This window comes from Elaeis guineensis, chromosome 6 (assembly GCF_000442705.2).
Source record: "Elaeis guineensis isolate ETL-2024a chromosome 6, EG11, whole genome shotgun sequence".
Classification (NCBI taxonomy): domain Eukaryota; kingdom Viridiplantae; phylum Streptophyta; class Magnoliopsida; order Arecales; family Arecaceae; genus Elaeis; species Elaeis guineensis.
This window is the reverse complement of record NC_025998.2, coordinates 36,573,001-36,598,386: the sequence shown is the minus strand read 5'-3', so window position 1 is coordinate 36,598,386 and position 25,386 is coordinate 36,573,001. Positions and strand designations below refer to the sequence as shown.

The 25,386-nt window shown below is 35.6% G+C and overlaps 1 protein-coding gene across 8 annotated transcripts; it reads right to left on the bottom strand.

The window, feature by feature from the left end:
* Positions 1–517: 517 nt before the first annotated feature.
* On the bottom strand, positions 518–18,652 carry LOC105046825 (probable tetraacyldisaccharide 4'-kinase, mitochondrial). Of its 8 annotated transcripts, none has more exons than XM_019851192.3 (9): positions 18,461–18,652; positions 18,256–18,379; positions 17,138–17,368; positions 13,800–13,955; positions 10,476–10,685; positions 7,489–7,548; positions 1,381–1,461; positions 950–1,246; positions 518–790 (listed from the first exon to the last, which is right to left on the bottom strand). In XM_019851192.3, exons 1-8 carry the CDS (start codon positions 18,637–18,639, stop codon positions 1,079–1,081), a joined length of 1,209 nt encoding a protein of 402 aa, XP_019706751.1. In that variant the 5' UTR covers positions 18,640–18,652; the 3' UTR covers positions 518–790; positions 950–1,078. The 8 variants fall into 8 exon arrangements, with proteins under 8 accessions (XP_019706751.1, XP_010923861.1, XP_073115579.1 ...); XM_010925559.4 differs by having other exon boundaries at positions 13,806–13,955; XM_073259478.1 differs by having other exon boundaries at positions 936–1,246; positions 18,256–18,652.
* Between the last annotated feature and the right edge of the window lie 6,734 nt (positions 18,653–25,386).

Genomic DNA, 25,386 nt, shown 5'->3' with positions numbered 1-25,386 from the left:
AAAAAAAAAAAACTTAAATCCTCAAAAAAAATCAGAATTAAATTTTGAGAGATTGAGATATTCCCTTTCCTCTAAAAAATTGGAATGAATATAAGACTTCCAAAGAAAATCACTCGTTCACATTGCCATTTCAGTGCTTAACTCTTTCCAAGCAAACATGCTTCACTTCTTGCAACAGATGAAGAGCAACAAATGAAGCACCATCCAAAAGCAGAAATATATGCCATCCCATAACTAACAGAAAAGATCTTTAACCGTTGGGTAATCGCAGTCACCACCTCTGCATCGACTCATATGCATACACATGCCTGACAGTAGCTGGTAATAATTCATTGGTTGAGTTCCATCAGTAAGCATGAAGATATGTTTTCTGTTTGCATTGCTCTTCTAAAACCTCTATAGACTCTCTCCTTCCAGAATATAACTTATCAACAAAAACAGGCCACCGGGGCTACAGAGTTATTCATGAAAAGGAACTAACAATGAGGATGATGAAACCAGTGCGAACAGTACTCCATTGTAACAAATGGTTATCTTTTATTGAGAAAAATAAAAGCATTACTACACTATAACCAAAAATATGTTTGAGTATTAAATCAACTTATCTGTCTCTTTACTTTTATATTGTGATATTAATTTCTTCATAATTTTTAGCTTCCCTTCTCTATATCATGCTATACATATCCGGTCAGTTGTCCCCTCCAAATTTTAGCGCTAATCACAGCCCTGGGAGCCCCATCTCCCCAAGCACTGGTCAGAGGCTGAAACATCATCTCTGAAAGAAACTCACCTGCATTTAGGAAAAGGGATATCCATTAAAACATTAGAGACCACGTAGTCAAGTATCAAAGAAAGATAATGCAAGTATTTTGAACAATTTCTATACAGCGGAAAAAAGGAACAATGGTTGTGAAATTGAACAAGAATATGGCAACCCAAATAGTCTCACTGCTTTTCAAGTGCAGTCACCGAAGCCAAAAGTCCTTCAAAATCTTCCCACATGACAATGATTTTTTGAGCTCAACCAGGCAGCAGTCAAAGCAAAAAACTGCAACACATTCATGTCTCCTATCCATATCTACTTCTTGTTCATTTCTTGGAGAGAATCAATAAGGTGCTTCTTAAGATTCATTCTGAAATTCTCCTTTGTCCATGCACTGAGCGGCATGATTTGGAGAGAAGAACATAGGACCAAAACCTTTAGACAGCAAAGCTGTTTAAGAATGACTGGGTCACGATCATAATCCTGTTCAATAAAGAACAGAAAGAAACTCAGCCACTGAAACTAGAAAATTCAGAACTGTTTTTCCCACCTGCTTAAAAATATGGAGGCCCTCATGAATGATTCTAAGATGAAAACCTTAACCAAGTTTGGCATACCTTCTCTGTCACCACCACAATTGCTTCAACATTAAATTCATGCTTAAGTCTTCCCAGCCTCTCTGTGATCATTTCAATATCCTAGATTGATGGAATCCAATCAACTCACAAGGACCAGAATAGTTATCAAATATAGCAGTAGAATATAGGAAAATGATATTTCATCGCTTTCATATATAGAAGTTTATGGACAAAACACTATAATGATGAATCTTTAGCATTAGAAATTGAGTTTCCACTCCGAGTATTTTAAATTAAAATTCCCTTCAAAAAATCATTTAAATTAAAAATTGTTTTGGTAGATAACTTAAAATCCAATGAACCATAGTAATTTATTATATATTTTCATCAACTTGGCAATCCAAGATACAACAAGACAGAAGAAAATTATAATGCATCATATGACTCACGTGTATCCTTCTAGAATTATAGTTAGATTACTTTTCTCGCATAACCCTAGATAATAATATTCAGAAAAAAAAATGATTCAGTAAAGTAAGAGCATGACATATTACAACTACTGCTATACTAAGTATATTACCCAGCATTAACTGCACAAATCAGTTTCTTCGTTTTCTGGAGTATGTTGCGTCACTGTTTCAAAACATTAAAACTTCAAGTGCTTTACCCCATGTAACTGCAATCTGTACCTCATGTTTTAATGTGTCAGAAATATACAATATTGAAAAACCTTAAACTAAAGGTTTTAATCATGCATACTATTAAACTGGAAAATCAAGATATATTTGTTAGTGGTCACACCCCTCTACTTAGCAACCAAAAGTTCTGGGTTCAATTCCTGGGTGATGCATCTCGAAAAATTTAGACCTTGTAATTATAGTGCAGGTAATTCCTCCCTGCCTTTCTCTCAAAAATTGCGGGGGGGGGGGGGGGGATCAAACAAAAATTCATGTTCCCCTACTTTACATCCTGCACAAGCAGATAGCTCTCCACAATATCGCATTTGTAAAACACTGCAAAAATCTGACCACAAACAGCAGATTGTAAAGGAAAATTCATAAAGCTGATTTTCAAACCTGTTTCAGCTACAAACCCTTAATCAAATTTCAGACCTTTATCTTCATTGTCACAGAAAAAGATTATGAAAAATAATGGAAAATCTAATCAAATATTTATTTACTCTATTTATGTTTTTTTTTTTGATAGTACTGCTACATTATTCTAATAGGTGAGGCCAAGCATGTGACTCAACCAGGGCAAGCTGGACCCACTGTCATGCTAGCAAGCCATTGACAATGCTTTGAAGGTTCAATCCACGTCCTTTTGTGCTTAGGCCAAGCACTTCTAAGCACATAGTGGACCGACTTCTGAGTTGCTAGGCCAGACTGCTTATTAATTACAAACCTCAGTTAGAGCCCAAAAGATTATCCAAAACCTGCAACATCTTCAACCCACCTTTCATAGGCATGGATAGGGTTCTGTAAGGATTGTTCAGATCCTAAACTAGAATAAGCCACCTACTGAGGGCCAAACCCCATAATTTGTCCTTTTCTGACTTGCTTAATTTTTTTTATGTTAAAACATGCCCCATGAAGGTCTAATTGTGCCACAGTTAAGTAGTGGGTCCAATATAAGGCCACAAAAAAAAACAAAAGAATAGCAGTGTTTTATTTTATTATCATAAAATAGAAGTTGTCTCATATTACCTCTCACAGAACCATATATTTTTTTATTCAATGGAAGTGCATGCACATGAGGAAATATAGTCATCTGCTTCAACTTGTAAATACCAATCAAATTTTAGCATCAATTCAGGACAGCACAACAAACTGATGGAGATAAGATTATTTAGTTTTATGTTTATATCATAAAATGACCAATGTGGTTTCATGACTGATCATTCTAATTGTGCTTACACTATCAATTCTGACAACTTAAAAACACAAATGTGAAATTGCGCTAACTATCATAAAACATGTAACTATTATAGAACATAGTATAAACTAAGCAGAAGCAGTGGTTTACATGCACAGAGCCAGCAAAATCAGACGAGTGTATGCTGAAATATATGAATCACATTATAGTCCCTTTAGATTTTCCTCTTAAAAAGCAATAAATTTACAATTTTTTTGCATTCAGTTGCATGTCCATAAAGGATGGCTTTAACATCAAAATCCAGAGAACAAATGCATAAAACAGGCAGCAATCAGATGCAAGTCTGCTCAAAGGAATAAAAATTGAAAACTCTTAACATTTACATGAAACTGGGCAAATGCCCTACCGGTCAAAGCCCTCCTTTCATTTAAGGAAGTTTTGGGTTCGAATCTCAGGTACTACATCTACAGATGTTCACACATCTGGGTAATTTATGTTGGGTAGGTCTTCCCTCCCTCTCTCAAGAAAAAGAGGAAAACTTAAGGGCATGTTTGGTGTGCTTTCATTTTATGTTTTTGATCTCAAAAATTCAAGAAAAAAATTGCACTAGATTCAACAAATATGTACGATGAAACCCTCTCTGTGCAAATGCTATACATCAATCTCCATGTTATATTTCACTTATTTGTAGGGAAACAAAAACAACAACATACCAAATAGGCCCTAAAACATTGCATTACTTCAGATATTGCATTATATAGATATATATGATTGTCTACATAAAATGCATGAATATATAACAAGTACTATGCAATTACCTCAATAATATAACAGAAATGCTGCTGTCTCATTTGCATATTTAACTTCCACATGATTCCCTTTATCCTTATATTATCTTGCATTTATCTATTTCTTTCTCATTAAATTTGTAAAAATGGTAATGTCATGGCCCTTCGAGATCAAATTTTCTGAAAATGGAATAAACAGATCCAAAGGGTCCACGACTAGAAGTCGAACAAATATATTGGCCTTAGGCTGGAAAACTGGTTCTCTCGTGAGATTATCCTATACCAGTAGATATGAGAAAAAGTCTTATCAGTTAGGCTACTTCTAGTATGAACTTGCAATAGGCAATCGCTAGAATAAAGATTGATGGCTACCACTGTTTTAATGATGGCTAAGGGAAGTCTTCTGCTCATTGGCACCACTCTCACTGGGTTCAAGCACCTCCTAGGCATGGTCATGGAGGTCAAGATCCTCGATGTCGATCTCATCTAGATGATGGTTTCAGTTTATCATTACCAGGCACATCAATCTCCATAACTCAAGGGACAAGGCCCATGTTAAGACCCTAACTGCTAAATCAAAAAAATATCTGAGCATTAGACAATTGGCTTGGATCGTAACGAGGTGTATATGCAACTAATTTTAAGAATCTTTTGCATTTTGACCCCTGTATTATGCATTGTTTTAAGATCCCATTATCCAAATTTACAAATCAAATCAGATAATTGCATATATTTTGTAGACAAAACCTTCTATTAAGGTTCGTTATAGAATTTTACCATAACTCAAGGTTAAAGAAACTAGGGTTGTAAAGTTAGGTTGAAACCATTCTCTCCTTGCTCTTCCATCCCACCCTCGCCCTCCACCATCATCAATGGCCAACGGAACCCTCCCTCACCAATCTTCCTTGTCGGTGGGACCCACACCTCTTGTACTGTTTGATCATCATCAAGTTCTCCAACCCAAACAAATCCGAACTCGAATCGTTCATCAAATCCTCCTCCAATACTCTAAGCAAATTCTCCACCCTCCTCGCCACCACCTCCCCTTGGTTTTCCGCCTCCCCCATCCTCGACCTCCCACTGTTCCCTCACCCATGACCCCTCTACCTTTCTCTCCTCTTTCTGGATCTAATTCCACAAAATCAACACCATGGAGAAGCCACCTCCACCACTAATGGTAGCCACCAGCTCTCCCCCCAACCTTGCACCCACTCTAACAACAAGGATGACCACAGGCATGGCATATTTGCAAAGAAGGTGGCAGCGACACCTACAATCTCCACTACTGAGACCAGTAGCGACGATAATGGGCGGGATCAATAGCAGGCTAGGATTGATGATCTTGAAAGCAGTGCATCAAGCTCACCACTAAATTGAGGGTCAAGGAGAGGACCTCCACCCTAAGCCATGGTGGTGGTATGAATCCCAACCTCGCCACAGGATGCTTTAAGGAATCCGATGATGCAGGAGATCAGCCGGCTAGAAGAGCAAGGGGGAGAGGGAAAGGGAGTCAATGAATGCGGTTAGGGAGATGGTCTCTACATATACGATGCCAAGGGATGGGTCCATAAAGATAGAGTTGATGAAGATGGCAATATCATCCTACATGCACTTGTGCCCATAATGCAAGCAATCCTCACCAACAACATGCTCAAAAGGTAGAAGCACACTGACCTCTTGCACCATCCCCATCGTCACCGGTACATGCAGTCCCTCGACATGACGCCTCGCTGAGGCTAACTGCAAGTGCACTGATATTGATGTGAGGCATGCGCCTATGGACTATGATGGTGGTGGCTCTCCCACAAGTGAGGAAGAGCTTGTTTGAGGAAGCCTTAGCAATGTTGGTGCTTGGCATTTGCTCAGGTCCTGAGGCCAGCTCCACATCGAGCTAGCTTTCTATGGAGAGATGATGGGGAAGGGTGATGAGGGGACGTGAGCCACTTAAACATAAGCATATAGAGCAATTTTGTTATAAACATCCCCTTTAACACCACCAACAAATTTCCCTTCTCTATTAGCAGGCATTTAACACATGATTTTTATGCAAAAATATATGCCATTCTAGTTCAATTTATAAACACAGATAAGAGTCTTTATATGTAAAAAATACAAATATGTGGGGAAATATGTTAAAAATCAAAAATTTGTAATAGGAATCATTATTTGCAGCATAATCGTTGTTAGGGTTTATATAGAGTTCTAACTAATCTTAGATCCAAAATTTGCCAAACCTGTACCAACATTGTATCGATTGGCGACCGGTTCAATATAGTACTGGTACATAGTGTACCAAGTTGAGGTGTAATAGAGCTGAAAGATCGGGAGAAGAGGGGAAAAGGGAGACCCTAACCCTAGAAGGAGGAGAACTAGGAAAAGAGAGAAGACAAAGGGGAGAAAGATGAAGAGGCAGAGGGAGAAGGAGAGGAAGGGAGAGAGAGAGAGAGGGAGGCATACCAAAGGAGACACATCGACATTGGCATTGATCTAAAGCGACATATCGACATTGACATCAGCATTGATCAAAGGCCTTAGAACCATGCCGAATCAAAGGAGAAGGTGCTAGCACTGGTATCCATCAAAGAAAAGTAAGGTTCGCCATTTCAATACCGGATCCCGTACCAATGCCAGCATATTATTATGTCGGTACGGGACCAATTTGGCATACCGAGTGTCGGTATGCCCCCCATACCGCATTCCGGTAATATGGTACATCCCATACTATCCAATTCAGTCTAGTATGGCAAACTTTAAGGAAGAGACTGTCTAAACCATCGATCAAGGAAGAAGGCATAGCATCAACATCAATCAAAATCGATCACCAAGAGAGATCATCAGAAGAGAGAGATCACGAAGAGAGAGAATCGAGAGAAAGAGAGCCAAAGAGAAGCTTCGAGAGAGAGACCGTTGTTTGTTTATATATATATATATATATATATATATATAATCGATCAAACGAAAATGATTGAACCATATAGGTTACCGACTAGCCTAATTCAATATGCTCCAAACTGCCCAGTTCGACACGCTTCAATGATCATTGCTTTGATCTCTTACCATGATTGCAATTATAGGTTTGCTTTGATTTGTACAATGCAAAGACTATAAAATAAGATAATGTATACCTTCATACATGTATATAAATTAGTGTAAAACTTTATCCAAAGGAAATGGAAAAGAAAATGAAATAAAACAAATAAATACTAGATAAAAGAAAACAATGTTTCCTTCAATACCAACACAAAGTTTTTACCTATAGTATTTAATCACTATGTTATATAAATTTGTTTTATTTGTGTTGCACTATTCAGAATAAAATGCATACTGTAAGTCCATAATGTTGCAAGGACATGCATAGATTGTGATAAACTAATGAAAGAGAAATCGCATTACAAGATCAAATTTCTTCGTAAGCCACTTTCGGGGAAAAAATACTTATATCGTGTGCAAAAAAAGAAAAAGCCAAAAAAGGTGAGATACTCACATCAGCTTGAATTAAATGATGATCACTGAAGTCTAACCTATCAACATGCAATGGCCCAATCTGCAGCAAATTAAAATTGATAATGAAAATTTAAAGCAACTAGCTCCACTTTAAGTTGGCAGACAAGAAATAATGAATTCATCAGTGCTCAACATTTCCCCAAACCAAAAAATTATTGTAGCCAAACATAATCAATTATTTATCTTTATAGCAAAAATTTTAAAAAAGCTTTAAAATGATAGACAAGATTTATTACGTGCATCCAAAATTAAGAATGAAAGTTATAGCAAGAAATACTGAATGCTGTGAAATATCTCGTCAGTGTTGACCATGTCAGCTAGAATCTCTAAAATATTATAGCTTGCATTAGTAACAAATATGCTTAGCACTATGTTAAAAGGATATATATCTGAGAAAGTCACCTGGCTAAACAAGTGAAAATTATTGGATTAATATGAGATAAGGATGCTAATACCTCCACTGAAATTTGTTTATTCACCAGATATTGGATAACTTTTGACTATTACTGCACTAAATTACTGGGCAAATTTGATATCAGTCTAGACCTTGGCATGTTATTCCTATGAAAGGTTGACTGACGTCAAGCCTGACCTTCAACACCATGGGCTAAGCATGAGATTTTCTTAGCAATGTTATGAACGAGCAGATCTGCATACAGGTGTTGAGAAATGGATAGTTTAAATATTTATCCGCACACACACACACTCTCTTAAGAGGCAGGCGCATGAGTGAGTTTCCAAATAGATTCCAAAGTGAGTGTGGCACATTAATATAAGATTCCTACAACTAAGGAAAAAAAGTAATGACCATTAGAAATTCAAGGTAAAGATAACTATGGCGGAGTCAACACTACCATATAAGATAATGAACTGAAACATGTCCTGACGAATTAAGGGAGAAATAGAAGCAAAAGTGCTTAGTTTCTTGTCAGTCAAACCATTTGCATGACTAGTGGCCCTTTATCAGCCTAATATGTACGGATCAAAGCAAATATGAGTCCAGGTAGTAATATTATTTCCTTAAACAGAAAAAAAGGAAGAAATGGACCAAGACTATGAGCCCAAACAAGGCCTAGACATGACAAGGAGATGCCATCCCATAAAAGAAGAGGTTACAGGGTCATGTAGCTTACAGCACATAGGATCAGAGTTATGGGGATAGGTACATAGAGAAATTAGAGAGTTGGTTTAGAAGCTTTGATCAGAGTGGAGGATTGTATATGTATGTGGCATGTTAGAAGCAAAATTGAAGGCAAAATTAGACAAGAGGTGAAAGAAGATGAGCAGTATAGAAATACCCAAGAGCTGCTATGTCGACTGTAGGAAATGGAGATTAATGAAAGATCTACCAGTGTATCGAATAGCTATAGCATGCAGCTAATCTCATCTTGTACCAAAGGTGGAAATCCTACTGCATCAGATAGCTAGAGTGGATAGTTGTTCCATCAATATATGATACTTATGCATTCTTCCACTCATCTCCCAAACATATACGAGCATAGCCAAGAATTAGTGTACAGTGCCACTTCTTACCATCCTATACAAGGATGGCCGGTTTTCTATAACTAGCACATACATGTGCAGCCGCAATATCAGGAAACACAATCGGATCACTATTAGACATTATATGATCAGTAGGGATAGGGACAATACCCAGGCTCGTATATAACATCCGATAGCCAGACTACGAATAAGACCTGAATGTCTATGAGGACCAAAGACACTCTCCTTGAAATTAAATTTATAAAGTAATTTATTATACATTTCCTTTTTACAATACTGCACTCTATTTGTCATTTTTAACAATAAACATTTCTAGTTTATTGATCTATGTTGACTCAATCAGTGTGGCATCCAATATCTCACATCCACTTAAAATGCAACTAAAATGCTAAACAAAAAACACCCAGTAATATAACAAGCATTAGGAAAAAACTGAAAAAACAACATAAATAAAAAAATAAATAAAAAGTGGAACCTTTGGTGTCCTGATATGGTACCAAGATGGAACCCCACCCTATATGTCCAAGACAACCGGTACCATATCGGTCTGACCAAAACTGAGTACCAACACCATCACCAGTTTTCAAAATCTTGCTTCAAGTCTTAATTTTAACTTTTAAGTAGGACTTTAAATAGTAACTTGGAAGAGAACTCAATTCTAGGACTCCACTAATCTAACCAAACTCAAAAGGGAACCAAACACTTCTTATATCTTTCTTCATCTTATTGCTTATGTTCTAGACACACCTTGAACCCTTATCTGCTGGTTGAGACCAGGTTACAAGTCTAACCAAGCAAACACCGTCCAAAAAGTATGGGGTTAATGTTATTTGGTCAACAGCTCCAAAAGCCACTTAAACCAGGTTAATGTTATTTCATGAGGGAGAGTGAAATAAAGTTAACCACCAAAACTTTCTCTTCTCTCTCTTTATTTTTTACTTTTCCCACAATTTATGCCACTAATCATGGGAATCTCAACCAAACAGTGCACAACTTTAACCGGAGGTTAGCTGATCTGGGGATGGTCACCAATTGGCTATGCAATGTCCAAATGCAGCCTAAGTTTCAACTTAAAACATCAATGAAAACCTAACATGAATTCCTTATAGCAGTCGACAACTTGCCATGCAAACAATATATCAAGGGCAACTGGAAAAATAGTGATTTCTATACACCACAATGACAAGATGTATTAGTGATAGAAGCCATATATCTGCAACCATAAATGACATACTCCACCATGTCTAATTAAACACAACCACTTGTTATATTCCTTTTAGTTGTAGCAAATAATTTCCTTTCTCTTGAGTCACTGTTTGGTATTAACATGGCAGATAGAATGTCTATTTCCATTATCTTACTAAGGGAAAAACTGAGAAACTATTGTTAACTTTCATGATGTTAACAAAAGCAGGTTCAGAAGCACCAAGTAATAAAAGTGATGGCAACTATGAAGAAGAATACCTTACTAATTGCCTGTGCAAAGGCATTTGGGAAGCCAATTGCAGAAACACATAATACAACCATGTTTTGCACTGTCCTTGGTGACAATCTGGAATGAGGATTTTTGACTTCAAAAAAATGTGAAGGAGCCATTCTAGAGTGAAAAACTGGAAGAGTTGCATCAATGTTGTGCACTGTTGATTCAATCATTCTAAGCTGTGTATCAGGTACCTGTTAAGTAGTCAATGAAACAGAAAATAATGCTTTGTTACAATTCAAAAAAAGTTTTCCCTTCAATAGATAATGCACACCTTAGAATGGGGAAGCCAAAGATGAACCAGAAGTAGTTGATTACAATAAATGCAAAGGAACCTAGAAAAATATTACCGATAAATCTTTTAAGATATTTGTGCATAACTTGGAAATTAGCATGGTTATCAAAGTAAATAAAAAAGAATATGAAGGGAACAAATAACTTTCTGGATGAGATCAATCATTAGTGATTGATCTATTTTTTCATTAGTGATTAACCAATAATAATTATGAGAAAATTAATTAATAAATTAAGATCCGAACCTTGCAAAAACTTGGAGGAAGTAATAAGATAAAAGAACTAACAACATGATGAAAACATCATGCTTTATTTTATACACCTGAATCAATGATAATACTACTTTTCATAGTCAGGCAGCTCATTTTGATAAAATTGAAGAAACTTTAAAAGAAATTTTTAGCATTTTTTTAGACAAAAATTTTTGTGACATTTCTGTAGCTTGTTCAAGAATTTTAATGGCTCAATGACAGCCTATATGGTTTGGGTTTCTGGTGCTAAGGCAAACCAATCTATTCAGCTGTTAACATAGTACAAATTCCCATTTTCTAGGAGAGCCCACAAAAGTACATGCACATTAATTCCAATCCCTAATGAACCCTACTCCATGATTATCAAGGAGTAATGCTTTCTGTGTCTCTTTTGTCAATTTTACCTTCAGCTTTTCTTTTTTTTTTTCCCCCCATTTTTATGGTGAGTGGGGCCTCATACAGACTCAGATCTTCTCTATCTCTCTTCAAGAAAATGCCAGCCGAGAGAGAGAGAGAGATGTTTGAACTATCTCTAACTAGAAATTTAAGTGTATCTGTAAATGCTCTGAGTATAAGAACCCTAATATGATACATCCAATCTAGGTCATTCACAAAGCAATATCAAAGATCACATGTCAATGTATATGAGTGATACTTGTATATATAAAATCCGGTTCAAGTCTTTGATCCCTGATGTGCTTGGGGGGTCGGTGCTTGACAATAAGTTAAACTATAGAATTATGTTTCTGTTGCATTACTTATGTATGGAACGCTAAAATGACCCCCTTTTGCTCTGGGAATTCTGTTCACTTAGAACTTTTTAATATGACAATCTAAGGCTCACTCATTAGTCTCATCAACTGACATCAAAACCAATGACAAACTGTCCCGCTGAACAATTCTATATTTCAATCATCTATTCAATTTTACCATTTCGGAACCCTTCGACCAAAAGGTTTTTCATGAATCTCACAAATCAATATCCTCTGAACCATTCTCAATTTATATGATGGTCATACATAGTCCAAACAACTATCATAACAAAGTTTCACATGGTAATTTTCCTAATTCATAACAAAGTGCCAACATGAATTGATTTTCTGTCCAACCTGACATAGTTGTTGTTCTTCAATTAACACAGAAACCTACAGAAGATGATATCAATGTTTATTTATCCTTGTCCAGACCGAACATCTATATGCTGCCACTGTGCACACAACCCATTAGTACTCATCTCCTCCAATTTAAAAAGAATTCTAATCTAGCATCTTCTTCTGACAAATTATCATCATAGCCAGAGATCATACACCCCTTAAGCTCAGCTCAATGGCAAATGTGCTTTATTGACCCCTTGAAAATGAAATAAGCATGTCCATAAGAAATTTTATCTCAATAGATAGCATACAGAAAGATGTATCTTGTTGAGAAAAATAGAATGGAAGGGCAAAAAACCAAATTAATAACTTATTTTTCAAGGCAAGTTGGGTTTGGTTCAAACATTTCATGGACGCATCACTGTCAACAAAATTAATTGTCCCCTAAACTAAAAAGGAACAATTAATTAGACATTCTAAAAACATTAGTCTACGTATCAAGGTTCATTAACTTAGTATCGGATCCCGTGCTAGCCAATCGACAGTATGAGTCAGTACGCCCCCATACTGAACTATACCAAGACCAAACCAACACGGAAATGAGAGAGAACCGAAGAGAAAAAGAGAGAGAGAGAGAGAGGGGGGGATGAGAGAAGAAAAAGAAAGCCAGTGGAGATACTGGTAGTGGTCTGGAGGGCTGCCGAGGCCTTTGAAGCTCTGCAGTCCTCCGCGAGAGGAGATGAGAGAGAGAGGGGGGGGAGAGAAATGGAGGGGAAGGCGTGGGGAGGCCACTGTAGTCATCAAACGGCCAAAATCGACCCCTTGGATGCTGCAGATTCGAAACAAGGGTAGGTGATATGCCTGTGTTCATCGCATTTTTTTTTTTTTTTAAACATGATGCACATTGAAGCCAGTAATGGATTCGCCAACTTTACTTAATTGGACCTGCTTTTAACATATCTATCGTTATTTGGTACCATGTTCACTTCTTCAGGCTTGTATCGAATCGAAAAATAGATTTGATTGTACATCTTTTTGATATATATAAGGTATTCCCTAGATAATAAAAATTGAAGCAATTTGATGTCTGACTTGGGCCTATATGCATCATCGATCAATAGAAATACTCCAACATTCCACCTCTGACTCAGGCCTACATAACATGACCGATCGATAGAAATACTCCAACATTTTACCTTTGTCATATATTCTATATATTTACATTAAATAGATATCATGTCATGGATTTGCCGGCTTCACCGTTTATCGCATTAAGAAAAATGATAAATAGGGACAGGTTGCCCCTGTTTCAAACCCGTGACATCCATGGGATCGATTTTGGCCATCTGACAGCCTCCCCACCACTTTTTTCTCCCTCTATTTCTCTTCCTCCCCACCCTCTCTCTCTAACCTCCCCTCATGGAGGACTGTGGAGCCCTGGAGGCCTCGGCAAGCTACCGCTGGCCTTTTCCTCTCCTTCCCTCCCCTCCTCTCTCTCTCTTTCCTCTCTTTCCTTCTCCATCTCTCCGTTTTCACCAATATTCTAAATCGCATGCCCAAACCGCACCAACTGGCTGCTGGTACAATTCGGCATGCTCCAAACCATCCGATTCAAGCCAGTTTGGCACTCCATGATACATATTATTAGCAGAAAACAAAGACCACTTACACATACCAAATCTGCATGGTGAATCACCACTATGTCTGCTCGAACAAGTGCACTTGGTGACTCCCTTAATGGCCCACGAGGAAGCAAGTGGTTGTTCCCCCATGGCATCAAACCATTCAGCATAACAATTTCCACATCATGCAACACACGCCAATGCTGTACATTGAAGAGTAAATCACAAGAACATAGTTAAAAGTTGCATTCTTTTCAAATGAAGAAGAATCGACGTTCTAAGTCACATATATGATTAAAGATGGTCAGGTATAGATTAATATATCATCTGAAATTTAAAAAAAAAAATCATTTCATATATGACTCAAATAGTAGGTTATTGTTTATTCATGACAGTGAAATCTAACATCAATGTGAGTATAATAGCTAAACAACACTGTGGGCATGTGATAGGAATAGAGAGAGAAGCATGAAGGTGAATGACACTTCTTAAGTGATGCATGATAGTGTTATTTAGGGTAACCCTAACAACTAAAATACATCTTCCACATGAACGCTAGTATCATCTTGTAGCAGGTAAAGCAAGCTTGTGATGTTATGATCGACATTTACAGCAGGATATCAATAATGTACATCTCTACTAGTAGGCCATCCAATATTTACAAAGCACTCTTTATTGCAGAGAGTAAGCTTGTGAATATGATGAAAGAGAACATATAGAATTGATCGCAAAAAGAGGAAGGTAGATTTCACTATTTTAGGTTAATCAAATTATAACTAATGCCCATTATACAAAATTGCAGGAAGAGGATAACTAGATTACCTGATGTTAAATCAACTTAGATTGCAATTACAAGTTTGAGATCAAGAAAACATAAGAAAGGAGTACTTCAAAATTGTAGTGGTGATTCAATGTGGCCATCTCCTAAGAAAACTTATTTTCTCCTGAAAGAATGGATGTCATATAGCCACAACCACAATAAGTAAGCTTTGTCCCAACAATTTTTTTTTTTTTTTGGCAAAGAATACATCAAACATAATGTCTAAAACTACCGGTTATGAGCATTTATGGTGTGATTATATCAACCTGGGATGTCATACTTGTAAAAGGCCAATAAAGCATTACTTTCAATTAAATTAGTATCCAAAGAGAAAGCCAGTCTTCCTTACTATTCTCCTTGTAATGGAATTCTAATGTTGTACAACTACTTGAAAAAGCACACCATAGAAGCTAAAGGTGTGAAAGACAAAGAAGGAACAGAACATCTAGATTTTGCAGCTTCGCATGGAAGAGGAATGAAGATGTCAGTTTTATAGGAGTGGTCATTTTGGTGGTTCCAGTGGTGGTGACATAGATCAGCGGCAAATAACAGCATTAAGGAGAAAGTTTTGAAGATGTTGAAAATAAATACGTCAAACATCTTTGGATAAAAGATCAGAACGAAACTGAGCATACACATGGTGTTAGCAATTGCCGAACCGGGTGGTTCAACCCATATCAAACCGAACAAATGCCAAGTCGGAATAGTTTGGCATCCTATTTTAGTTTGGTTATAATAACCCTCCCCTCTCTCCCATGGTAGACAATTTGAGAGCCTTCAAGGCTCTCTCCCTGACAGAAGAAACCAGTAATCAAAATGAGCAAGAGAAAGAGAGAGGAAATATAAAGAGAGTGATCAAAACCCTAACTCTCAATCTCTTCTCGCCAAGACCTCGACTTTAGAAACTCTAATCCTTGGCAACTAATGCTTCCACTAAGTTGTCGGCGGTCAATGCCTATGTTTGGCATGCCTATGCTGGCCCACCACCGAGCTCCCCATAGTCAGATCCCTCGTCTACAACTTCCCCAAGGCCACGCCAAGCAAGCCTCCTCCCTGCCCAATTTTCTCCCCATCTCTGCTGCCAGCATCCAGAGGCCCCCATCTTCCTCTGCAACTTCAATGCCATAAAACCCTTGCTAGTAAGCACCCCTCCCTCCCTCCCTCCCTCTCCCTCTCCCTCCCCTTCCCTCTCTTCCTCTCTCTGCTTTTCCCTCTCCCCCTTCCTTCATACTTTGGTACATCCTGAAATGGCACAGTAAGGACCCATTTTGTACCAAATAGGTTGCCCACCAATACGAGCTCCAATACTGATTCGGCAGACCTCACATGATGCAAATGGTCATTGAACGACAACTAAAAGTTGAAGTAATTGGGGTTATTGGTTAAGATGTTTCCATCATTTGCAACAAAAAGCAGAAATAGCCCCGTTAAGAATGACTCTTCAATTTATGGTTCCTGGTTAAGAGAAGAATAGAGGAAAAATATGTTTTGAATGAAGGTTGTAGTTTTTGACTTGGGAAAAAAACTGACTTATATGGACTTAGATATGAATAAATGAAGGTCAAACCAAAATTAATGAGATAGGTCAAGTTTTTATGGAATAAGTCATGCAACAATAAAGATGGATAGAGAAGGGGCAAAGCACCTAACATGTTTGCAGCTTCATATCAAAAACGAATCAAAATGTTGGATGTGTCGTGTTGTCGAAGTTGCAGTTTTGGTGGTTCCAGTGGTGGTGATTGGCCGATAATAGCATCAAGGAGAAAGGTCTGGAGATGTTGAAAAGAACTGAGTCAGACACCTCTAGACAAAGGATCAGAATAGAAATGAGCATATCCATGGGGCAGATGGTAATTAAAGAACAACTAAAAGTTGAAGTAATTGGGTTTACCAGTTAAAATGTTTCCATCATTTGCAACAGAAAGTAAAAACAGCTCTGTTAAGGAGAGCTCTTGGATTTGTGGTTCCTGGACAAGAGAAGAAAGGAGGAAAAACAAGTCTTTGATGAAGGTTGTAGCTTTTGACTTGGGAAAAATAAAAAATAAAAAACTGGATTATATGGACTTAGGTATGAACAAATGAAGTTTAAACCAAAATTAGTGAGATACGTCTTGTTATTCTGGTTATGCAAGTTTTATAATTCATGCAGCAATAGAGATACTACATCATATAACATGCTTTCATACAGATATTAGACAAGCAATGAATTATTTCCAACAGAATTATTTGCACCACAATGTGGAAACTATTGCATGAATATGCATTAAAGTTATTGAAATGAAGGATATAATCTACAGTTTCTGTAATTATATGTGGAAACAAACATGATCAAGGAACTACGAAAATCACCCGGGAAAAAAAAAAAACATGATGGTATACGACTCAATCAAGACTTCAGGATAATATATTGATGATCTCGGATTGCTATGTCCATGAAATAACAATCATAACTTATATAACGAACAAATTAGAGACCTCCTTACAATGTCCCATATAAGGACATTTTAAGTGAAAATAAATAGAACAGAAAAGTGCATTTCAATAACTAGATGCAATTTTTGATACCTGCATTCCATCATCCAGAATTACAACACCAATTCTTTCATCTTTGGGACCAGATACAGATTTGTAAGGTGATGAAAGTTTCTCAGACAGTGTGTCGCAGGAATTCACATAACCATGTCTCTCAAACATGGAAGCAGCAGTAGCAATCCTGTTTGCCCCTACACCAATCCTTGCAGAAGTCTGCAAAAGGTGTCTATGAAGCATTTTAGCCTCATCACCACCTGAATAACCCTGCAATTGAGGTGGTGTGAGCATATACAATGAAAAAATCCAAGGAGGTTAGGGCAAGGTGAGGTACTTGGATCTTTGTCGAACGATTAAGGAAGAGGAGGGCAAGGCCTAAGATAACATGTATGGAAGTTTTGGAATAGACTATGGAAAAACTTGCAATTACACCAGGACCAGATAATCTGGACCAGGTTTTCTGTTTATGGTTAAAATTCTCATGCATCCATTGCATTAAGAACTAAGATAGTCATTCATCATCGATAGTATCCCAGATTTTAAGATCTTCCAAATATCTTCTCATGTATGCAAGGTTTTTAACTCTTCAACAAAAAAGACAACTACCTTTATGCTTGCTTCCCATCTTTAGAACCCACAAGAAAAAAAAGAACTTTTGAACAATAAACCAACCGGGTTTTACTTCCTGTTTGTCCTATAGATATGGTCCCAATAATTACAATATGATTTAAGGCAGTGCACGATAGCATAACTAATGAAAACCAACTTGACTCAAAAAACAATGCAGATTGACAACATAAAGACAAAGTACAAGAAGAGAAATTGGAAGAAGAAAAATATCGAGAAAAGGGATAAAAACAAAAGTTTTCTCTTCTTCTTTTCTTTAAAATTTCAGTACAAACCTGACATTGAAGAGTAGAACCACGCATATAATTTTTTTGATTTGTTTTCCTTTCTGTCCGTATCCATTTCTCCCCTCTACAAATTCAATTCTCTCTATTGTTGATGATTACGTCCGGGGGTGAGACGAGGAGAGATGCTAGAAAAATTACCCTCTCAATTTTTTTAAAAATGGTTTCTTTTCCACCAATCTTCCTCTCTAATATTCCTCGGGGCAAAAATCTTCCCAAAAAAAACAAAGGAATCTAACTCACTCTGGTAAGGATAAGAGGTCCAATTCCTGCTTCGTCCAAGAGACGTGCGATGAATTCAACCATAGGGGTCTTCCCATTTCCGCCCCACGTCAGATTGCCGACACTTATCACAGGAACTGGCAACCTGAAAACAACAGGAAACAAGATATATCTTTTTAAGAAGAGAGAGAGAGAGAGAGAGAGAGAGAGAGAGATTAGGTCGTGCCGGCGTTGGTGAACGAGGCCGGAGAAGTAGAGGCGGCGGCGGAGAAAGAGGGAGAAGCGGTAGATGGAGGAGGCGAGAGAGAGGAGGGGGAGGAGGGAGCGGTGGAGGAGGGGAAGCTCCGAGAGACGGCAGTCGGGAGTGATAGCTATTTGGGTCACCACATGCTTCAACCTCTCCATTGAAGTCGGCGGATAGGCGAAGCGGGAGACCAGCTTCGACAATAATATCTAGAACACGAATTTCTCGCCCGTGCGATGCGCGTGCTAACATTGAGGTGTGCATTTGAACTAATCTCGGCATATACAATGCAGAGATTAATTCAAACTTTCCAGCATTGTAAAGATTTATTCGATAACAATGATAGTATTTTATATTAAAAATTATTCTTATTAATTAATTTTATAATAAGATAAAAAAAATTTGAGAGTTCTTCATCTCCCAAATCAATGAAGATTGCTGTATTTGATAAATATTCATATATCATTTTATTATTATTATATAGATAAATAAATGATTATATATTTTTTATTTTTTTCATATTATTTATATTTTTATTTTATTTTAAAAATATAAATAATAAAAAAATAAACTTGATACGTAGCATTATGAGAGATTATTCTATAATCTTATATGTCAATATGGAATGTCACCCCTAATACCTATATATCGTTTTACTATTATAATATCGATAAATTTAACTTATTTTTTATTTTTTATCATGTTTTTATTTTTTATTTAAAAAATATAAAAAATAAAATAAAAATAAAATTTGACACATGACGTTGCAAGAGATTATCCTAAATCTTACGTGTAAATATGAAATACCATCTCTAATACCCATATATCACTTTACTATTATTATATAGATACCCGTGTATCACTTTACTATTATTATATAGATAGATTTAATTTATTCTTTATTTTTTATTATACTATTTATATTTTTATTTTTTATCTAAAAATATAAAAAATATAAAAAATAAAAATTTGATGCGTGGCATTGCGGAAGATTATCCTATAATCTTATATGTCAACACGGAATGTCATCCTTAATATCCGTGTATCACTTTATTATTATTATATAGATAGATAGATAGATTTAAAATATTCTTTATTTTTTATCAGACTATTTATGTTTTTATTTTTTATTTTTAAAAAAATTTTGATACATGGTGTTGTTGGAGATTATCCTATAATCTTACGTATCAACATAACCTGCTACCCCTAATATCCATGTATCACTTTACTATTATTATATAGACTTATATCAAAAATATTTTTAAATTATATCTAGAATTACATAATTTTTTTTGGGTAAAATACATAAAAGCTTGTACACCACGAGGTACAAGCTCGAGATATAGAGTCAATAGAACCTAGTGATTTTTTTTTTGAATGAAATAGGACGACAAATAAGGATATATAGTTCTATAGATGAATATTGAATTATTTTTCAGTTTTAAAATTATGAAATTTATGTGAAGGCAGGCAAGAAAAGGTTATCTACATGTCTCCAAATTTGTTTGCTTAATTATTATCATTTAATCAATAGTTTTAGTATCATTTAGCCAACTAGGCCAAATTAAGAATATACTACATCACAAAAAGATCATATGAATGCAGATTTTTAAGTTGTTGGCAAATTACAGCATCCTTCGCTTGAAAAATCCGTGCAAAATCAAATTACTTATATAACCCCTTAGAACCATGATGCTGGTAAAACTTGAAAATCTATACAATATCACCATTGAAGGCTTTCAAACTTTAATGTGTGCTTCTGCGTTCTGAATTGAATAATGGAATGCAAAATCATATTAACCTCATATACCCCGATATCTGACATCCATATCACAAGCCATATATAAGTTGTACTTAAGTAGCAGTTTTCCCACAATAGCATTTGCTGATTATAGGCATTCTACAAGCAACCGTAATCTAAGAGGATAATCCAATCAAGATACTGTAAAAATTTAATACAAACTATAAGGAATGTGGTTTAGGTTTACCACAAATTGGAAAGTCAGTTTCAACCTATTTGTCATACATGGCAAGCATTACAACGTAGAAATGCCAATTTTCACGACTTTCTTGCATCACCATGATGGTACTTTCAAAGAGTGCTTTACTTAATTAATTTTTAAAAAAATTTATTTACAAAAATAACTTAATTTTTAACTTATTTATTAAAATGATGCAAACAGAATAAAATATCATTCAAAATAGTATTTTATGATGACTAAATCACCCACCTTTTTCCCTCCATTTTTCACATAGACGACAAAAAAAAAAAATTAAAATCATCAAATCAAATAGTATTTTTTAAAACACCATTTGAAATGATATTTTTGAAAACGTCATTTCAAATGGTATTTTAAAAAATACCATTTAATTTGACGATTTTATTTTTTTCAAAAAAAATAAAAAAAAATATAATTATAAAAATTATAATTTTAAATTTATAAAAAAATAAAAATTATAATTTTGACTAAAATAAAAATCATCATTTCAAATTAGTATCCCCATTTCAAATTATATTTTTAAAAAAATATCTAAAAAAATTGGTGTAAAAAAAATAAAAAATACCATAAAAAAGAATTTTAAAAAAATAAAAATTATAATTCTAAATTTTAAAAAAATAAAAATTTTAATTTTAATTCAAATAAAAATCATCATTTCAAATTATAATCTCCTTTTCAAATTAATTTTTTTTAAAAAAATATCATAAAAGAAGAAAAAAATGAGAAAAAAATAAAAATTATAATTTTAAATTTTAAAAACCAAAAATTTTAATTTTAATTGAAATAAAAAATAACATTTTAAATTATTTTCTTCATTTAAAATTAAATTTTTTAAAAAAATATCCCAAAAAAATCTTAAAAATTAAAAAAATAAAAAATACCATAAAAGAAGAAAATAATGAGAAAGAAATGAGAAAAAAATAAAAATTATAATTTCGAATGAATTTTAAAAAATAAAAATTCTAATTTTAATTCAAATAAAAAACATAATTTCAAATTATTTTTTCCATTTAAAATTAATTTTTTAAAAGAAATATCCAAAAAAAAATTTTAAAAAATAAATTTTAAAAAGTGCCATAAAAAAGAAAAAAATGAAAAAAAGGGAAAAAAATAAAAATTATAATTTTAAATTTACAAAAAATTAAATTTTTAATTTTAATTAAAATAAAAAACATCATTTCAAATTACTTTTCCCATTTCAAATTAATTTTTTTAAAAAATATTCCAAATAAAGGAAAAAATATTTAAAAAATATCATAAAAATATAAAAAAATGATAAAAATAGGAAAAAAATTATAATTATAATTTTCAATTATAAAAAAATTAAAAATTTAATTTAAATTCAAAAAAATAAAAAATGCCATAAAAATGCCATAAAAAAGTGAAAAAATAGGAAAAAAATAAAAATTATAAATTAAAATTTTTAAAAAAATAAAAATTTTAACTTTAATTCAAATAAAAAATATCATTTCAAATTACTTTTCCCATTTGAAATTATTTTTTTAAAAAAATATCTGAAAAAAATTGGTGTAAAAAAAATAAAAAATTCCATAAAAAAAGAAAAAAGGGAAAATAATTGAATTGAAAAAAATAAAAATTTTAATTATAATTCAAATAAAAAATATCATTTCAAATTACTAAATTAATTTAAATTTAATTTTTTAAAAAAATATTCCAAACAAAAGAAAAAAATACCTAAAAAAATGTCAAAAGGGTAAAAATGGAAGAAAATTAAAATTAAAATTTTAAATTATAAAAATTTTAATTTGAATTCTAAAAAATTAAAAAAAATATCATAAAAAAAGTGAATAAAAGGGAAAAAATGAAAAAAAAAAATAAAAATTATAATTATAAATTTTAAAAAAATTAACTTTAATTAAAATAAAAAATTATCATTTTAAATTACTATCTCCATTTTACATTAATTTTTTTATTAAAAAAATATATATACATAACTAAAAAAATTAAAAAAAATAAAAATATCATAAAAAAAAATAAAAATTTGAAATAAAAATGCCAAAGAGAATGGTGTTTTTGAAAACGCCATCCCTTTTGGCATTTTTGAACCTTAAGATCCAAAAAAAAAAAAGAAACCCCCCTCTTCTCCCTCTTCTTTGGTGTTTCTCCGGCTTCTCCGGTATTTTCTCCTCTCCGACGGCACAGCGGCGAGCTCTCGACGGTGGTGAACTCCCTCTTCTCTCTTTCCTCTTCCTCTCTCTCTCCCTCTTCCTCTCTCTCTCTCCCTCTTTTTCCTTGGCTCGCTGGCGATAGTCAGCCGACGGCGGTCCCGTGCGCCCCCCCATGTGGTTGGTCCGTCGGTGGGCCGCCGGCGGCTGCCCCGCCCCTCCCCTTCCCTTGGCCGACCGCCCTCTCTCTTTCCTCTTCCTCTCTCTCTCCTCCTCTTCCTTCTCTTTTCCTCTCTCTCTCCCTCTTTTTCCTTGGCCCGCCGATGGCGGTCCCCTTCCCTTGGCCGACGGTCGCCCCACCCTGGCCCTCCCCTTTCCTTCCCTTGGCCGACAGCGGGCCCCTTTCCTTCCCTTGGTCGGCCGCCCCGCCCCATCCCCACCCACGACGGCCCCTCCCCGATGATGGCCCCATGGCGGCGAGCCCCGACGATGGCCCCGCGGCGGCCACCGACAGCAGGCCCCACGGCGGCCCCCGACAGCAGGCCCCACGGTGGGCCCCTGATGGCGGCCCCGATGGCGGCCCCCCTGCGGCGGGCCCCGACGGTGGCCCCGCGGTGAGCCCCGACGACGGGCCCCAGTGGCATCCCCATGGTGGTCCCTCGACAGTGGGCCCTTCTATTTTGATCTTTTGATCTTTTATTTTTATCTCATTATTTTTTATTTTTTATTTATCTCATTAGATTTAGATTTATTTTAAAATTTGATTCAATCCTAATTTAAAAATTTTAAAATATATTATATTTTATGAAAATGTAGACCTGTCAGTTGACCAATGTAGGATATTCTACGATATCCATATAAAATATATATTTGATTATATATTTTTATACGGATACCATAAAATATATACATTAGTCAATTGATTGTCTAGTTTGGACAGTTTGGGAATCGTATTTAATTCTATAGGTAATTACATTATTCGAACGATATGCAGAGTTCGAGAGAAATTTCGGACAGTATTTTTCTTTAGTTCTCCTCACATTTTCAGTCGTGTGGGGAGAACTAAGGAGAAATACTGCCGAAATTTCTTTTGGAAGTCTGCATTAAGGGGACGCTTTGCATTAAGGGGAAATCTCCTTTTGATTAAAGTCCAAATCTTTAGGTTTAATGAATCAATTACTAATTAGTTTATGGTTTTTCTTTGATATGGCCACTTCCCTATCGCTCCGATCATTGTTGGACAATGATAAGTTGGTGGGACCCAACTTCGATAGCTGATACCGAAAGTTGAAGATAGTCCTAGAGCATGAATGATCCTATATGTGATAATGGATCCTGCACTTGAGGAGTTAGCTGCCAATGCACATGAAACAGTCAGAGACACTTACCAAAAGTGGCTCAGTGACCGGACCACGGTGTGCTGTATCATGCTGGCTGCCATGAGCGACGAGTTCAGTCGCAGATTCGAGATGGCTCAGCCAAAGGACATGCTTCAAGTGTTGGAGGATGTTTTGGCACACCCGATGATGTGGAGAGACACAAGACTAGTTGTGCCATCTTCAACATCAAAATATGGGATAGTGCCTCTATCACTGATCATGTATTGTACATGATCGAGCTGATGGAACGATTGAGCAAGCTCGGCTTTCCCTTTCATGAGCAGCTTGGGAAAGATGCAATACTGAACTCGCTGTCCAAGTCTTATCTCCTATTCCTCACTCATTATAGAATGACAAAGCCTGAAGTGAACTACCATAGGTTACTGGGGTTGCTTCAGAACTTTAAGAAGGATCACCAACTCCACAAGGAGTCGGTGAACTTAGTGGGAGGTTCGTCTTCTGATTCTCGACCCTTTAAAAAGGAAAAGAAGAACAAGAAGAAGAAAGTGAAGAAGATGTAAGTTCAGGCTGGGACATCAGTGCAGGGCCAGACCAGAAAGATCAAGTTCGATAAGAGTCTATTCTACTGGCAAGCACCCTAGATTAGATAGTGTATGTCAGATATCTACTTATGGCACTATAGGCTAGGTCATATAAATAAGAACAGAATAAACAGGTTGACTCAAGAGGGAATCCTCGAAGTCAGTGATTGTGAATCATTTCCAACATGTGAGTCCTGTCTTCTTGGTAAAATAACCAAGTCACCTTTTACTGAAAAAGGTGAGAGAGCTACTGAGCTCTTGGGCCTAGTACATACTGATGTATGCGGGCCCATGAGCACAAGTGCTAGAGATGGATATTTCTAATTCATAACTTTCATGGATGATCTATCCAGATATGGATATGTCTATTTGATGAAACATAAGTCGGATTCATTTGAAATGTTCAAACGATTCCAAAGTGAAGTAGAAAAATAAATTGGAAAGAGTATTAAAACTCTTCGATCTGATCGAAGAGGAGAATATCTTTCTAGTGAGTTTCTCACATATCTAGGAAAGAATGGGATTCTCTCCTAATAGACTCCTCCAGGAACATCATAGCATAATGGTGTGTCTAAAAGGATAAATCAGACTCTGTTAGACATGGTCCGATTTATGATGGGTTTTGCCAGCTTACCGATATTCTTCTGGAGATATGCACTCGAATCGGCCTGTTATCTGTTAATTAGGGTTCCAAGTAAGTCTGTAATTAAGACTCCATATGAGATATGGACAGGATGTAAGCCAGCACCTTCACATCTCAGGGTCTGGGGGTACCCGGTCTATGTCAAATGATTAGTCACAGACAAACTTGGACCTAGATCTGACAAATGCACATTCATAGGGTACCCCAAAGAGACCAAA

What these genes read in the sequence shown, in the direction of transcription:
- LOC105046825 (XM_073259478.1), bottom strand. Translation starts at nt 18,639, where the DNA reads ATGGAGAGGTTGAAGCATGTGGTGACCCAAATAGCTATCACTCCCGAC. An exon ending in GACCTCTTATCCTTACCAGA is followed by an intron (nt 17,369 to 18,255) that starts GTGAGTTAGATT and finishes CCTCAATTGCAG; the next exon opens with GGTTATTCAGGTGGTGATGA. An exon ending in TTCTGGATGATGGAATGCAG is followed by an intron (nt 13,956 to 17,137) that starts GTATCAAAAATT and finishes TTCAATGTACAG; the next exon opens with CATTGGCGTGTGTTGCATGA.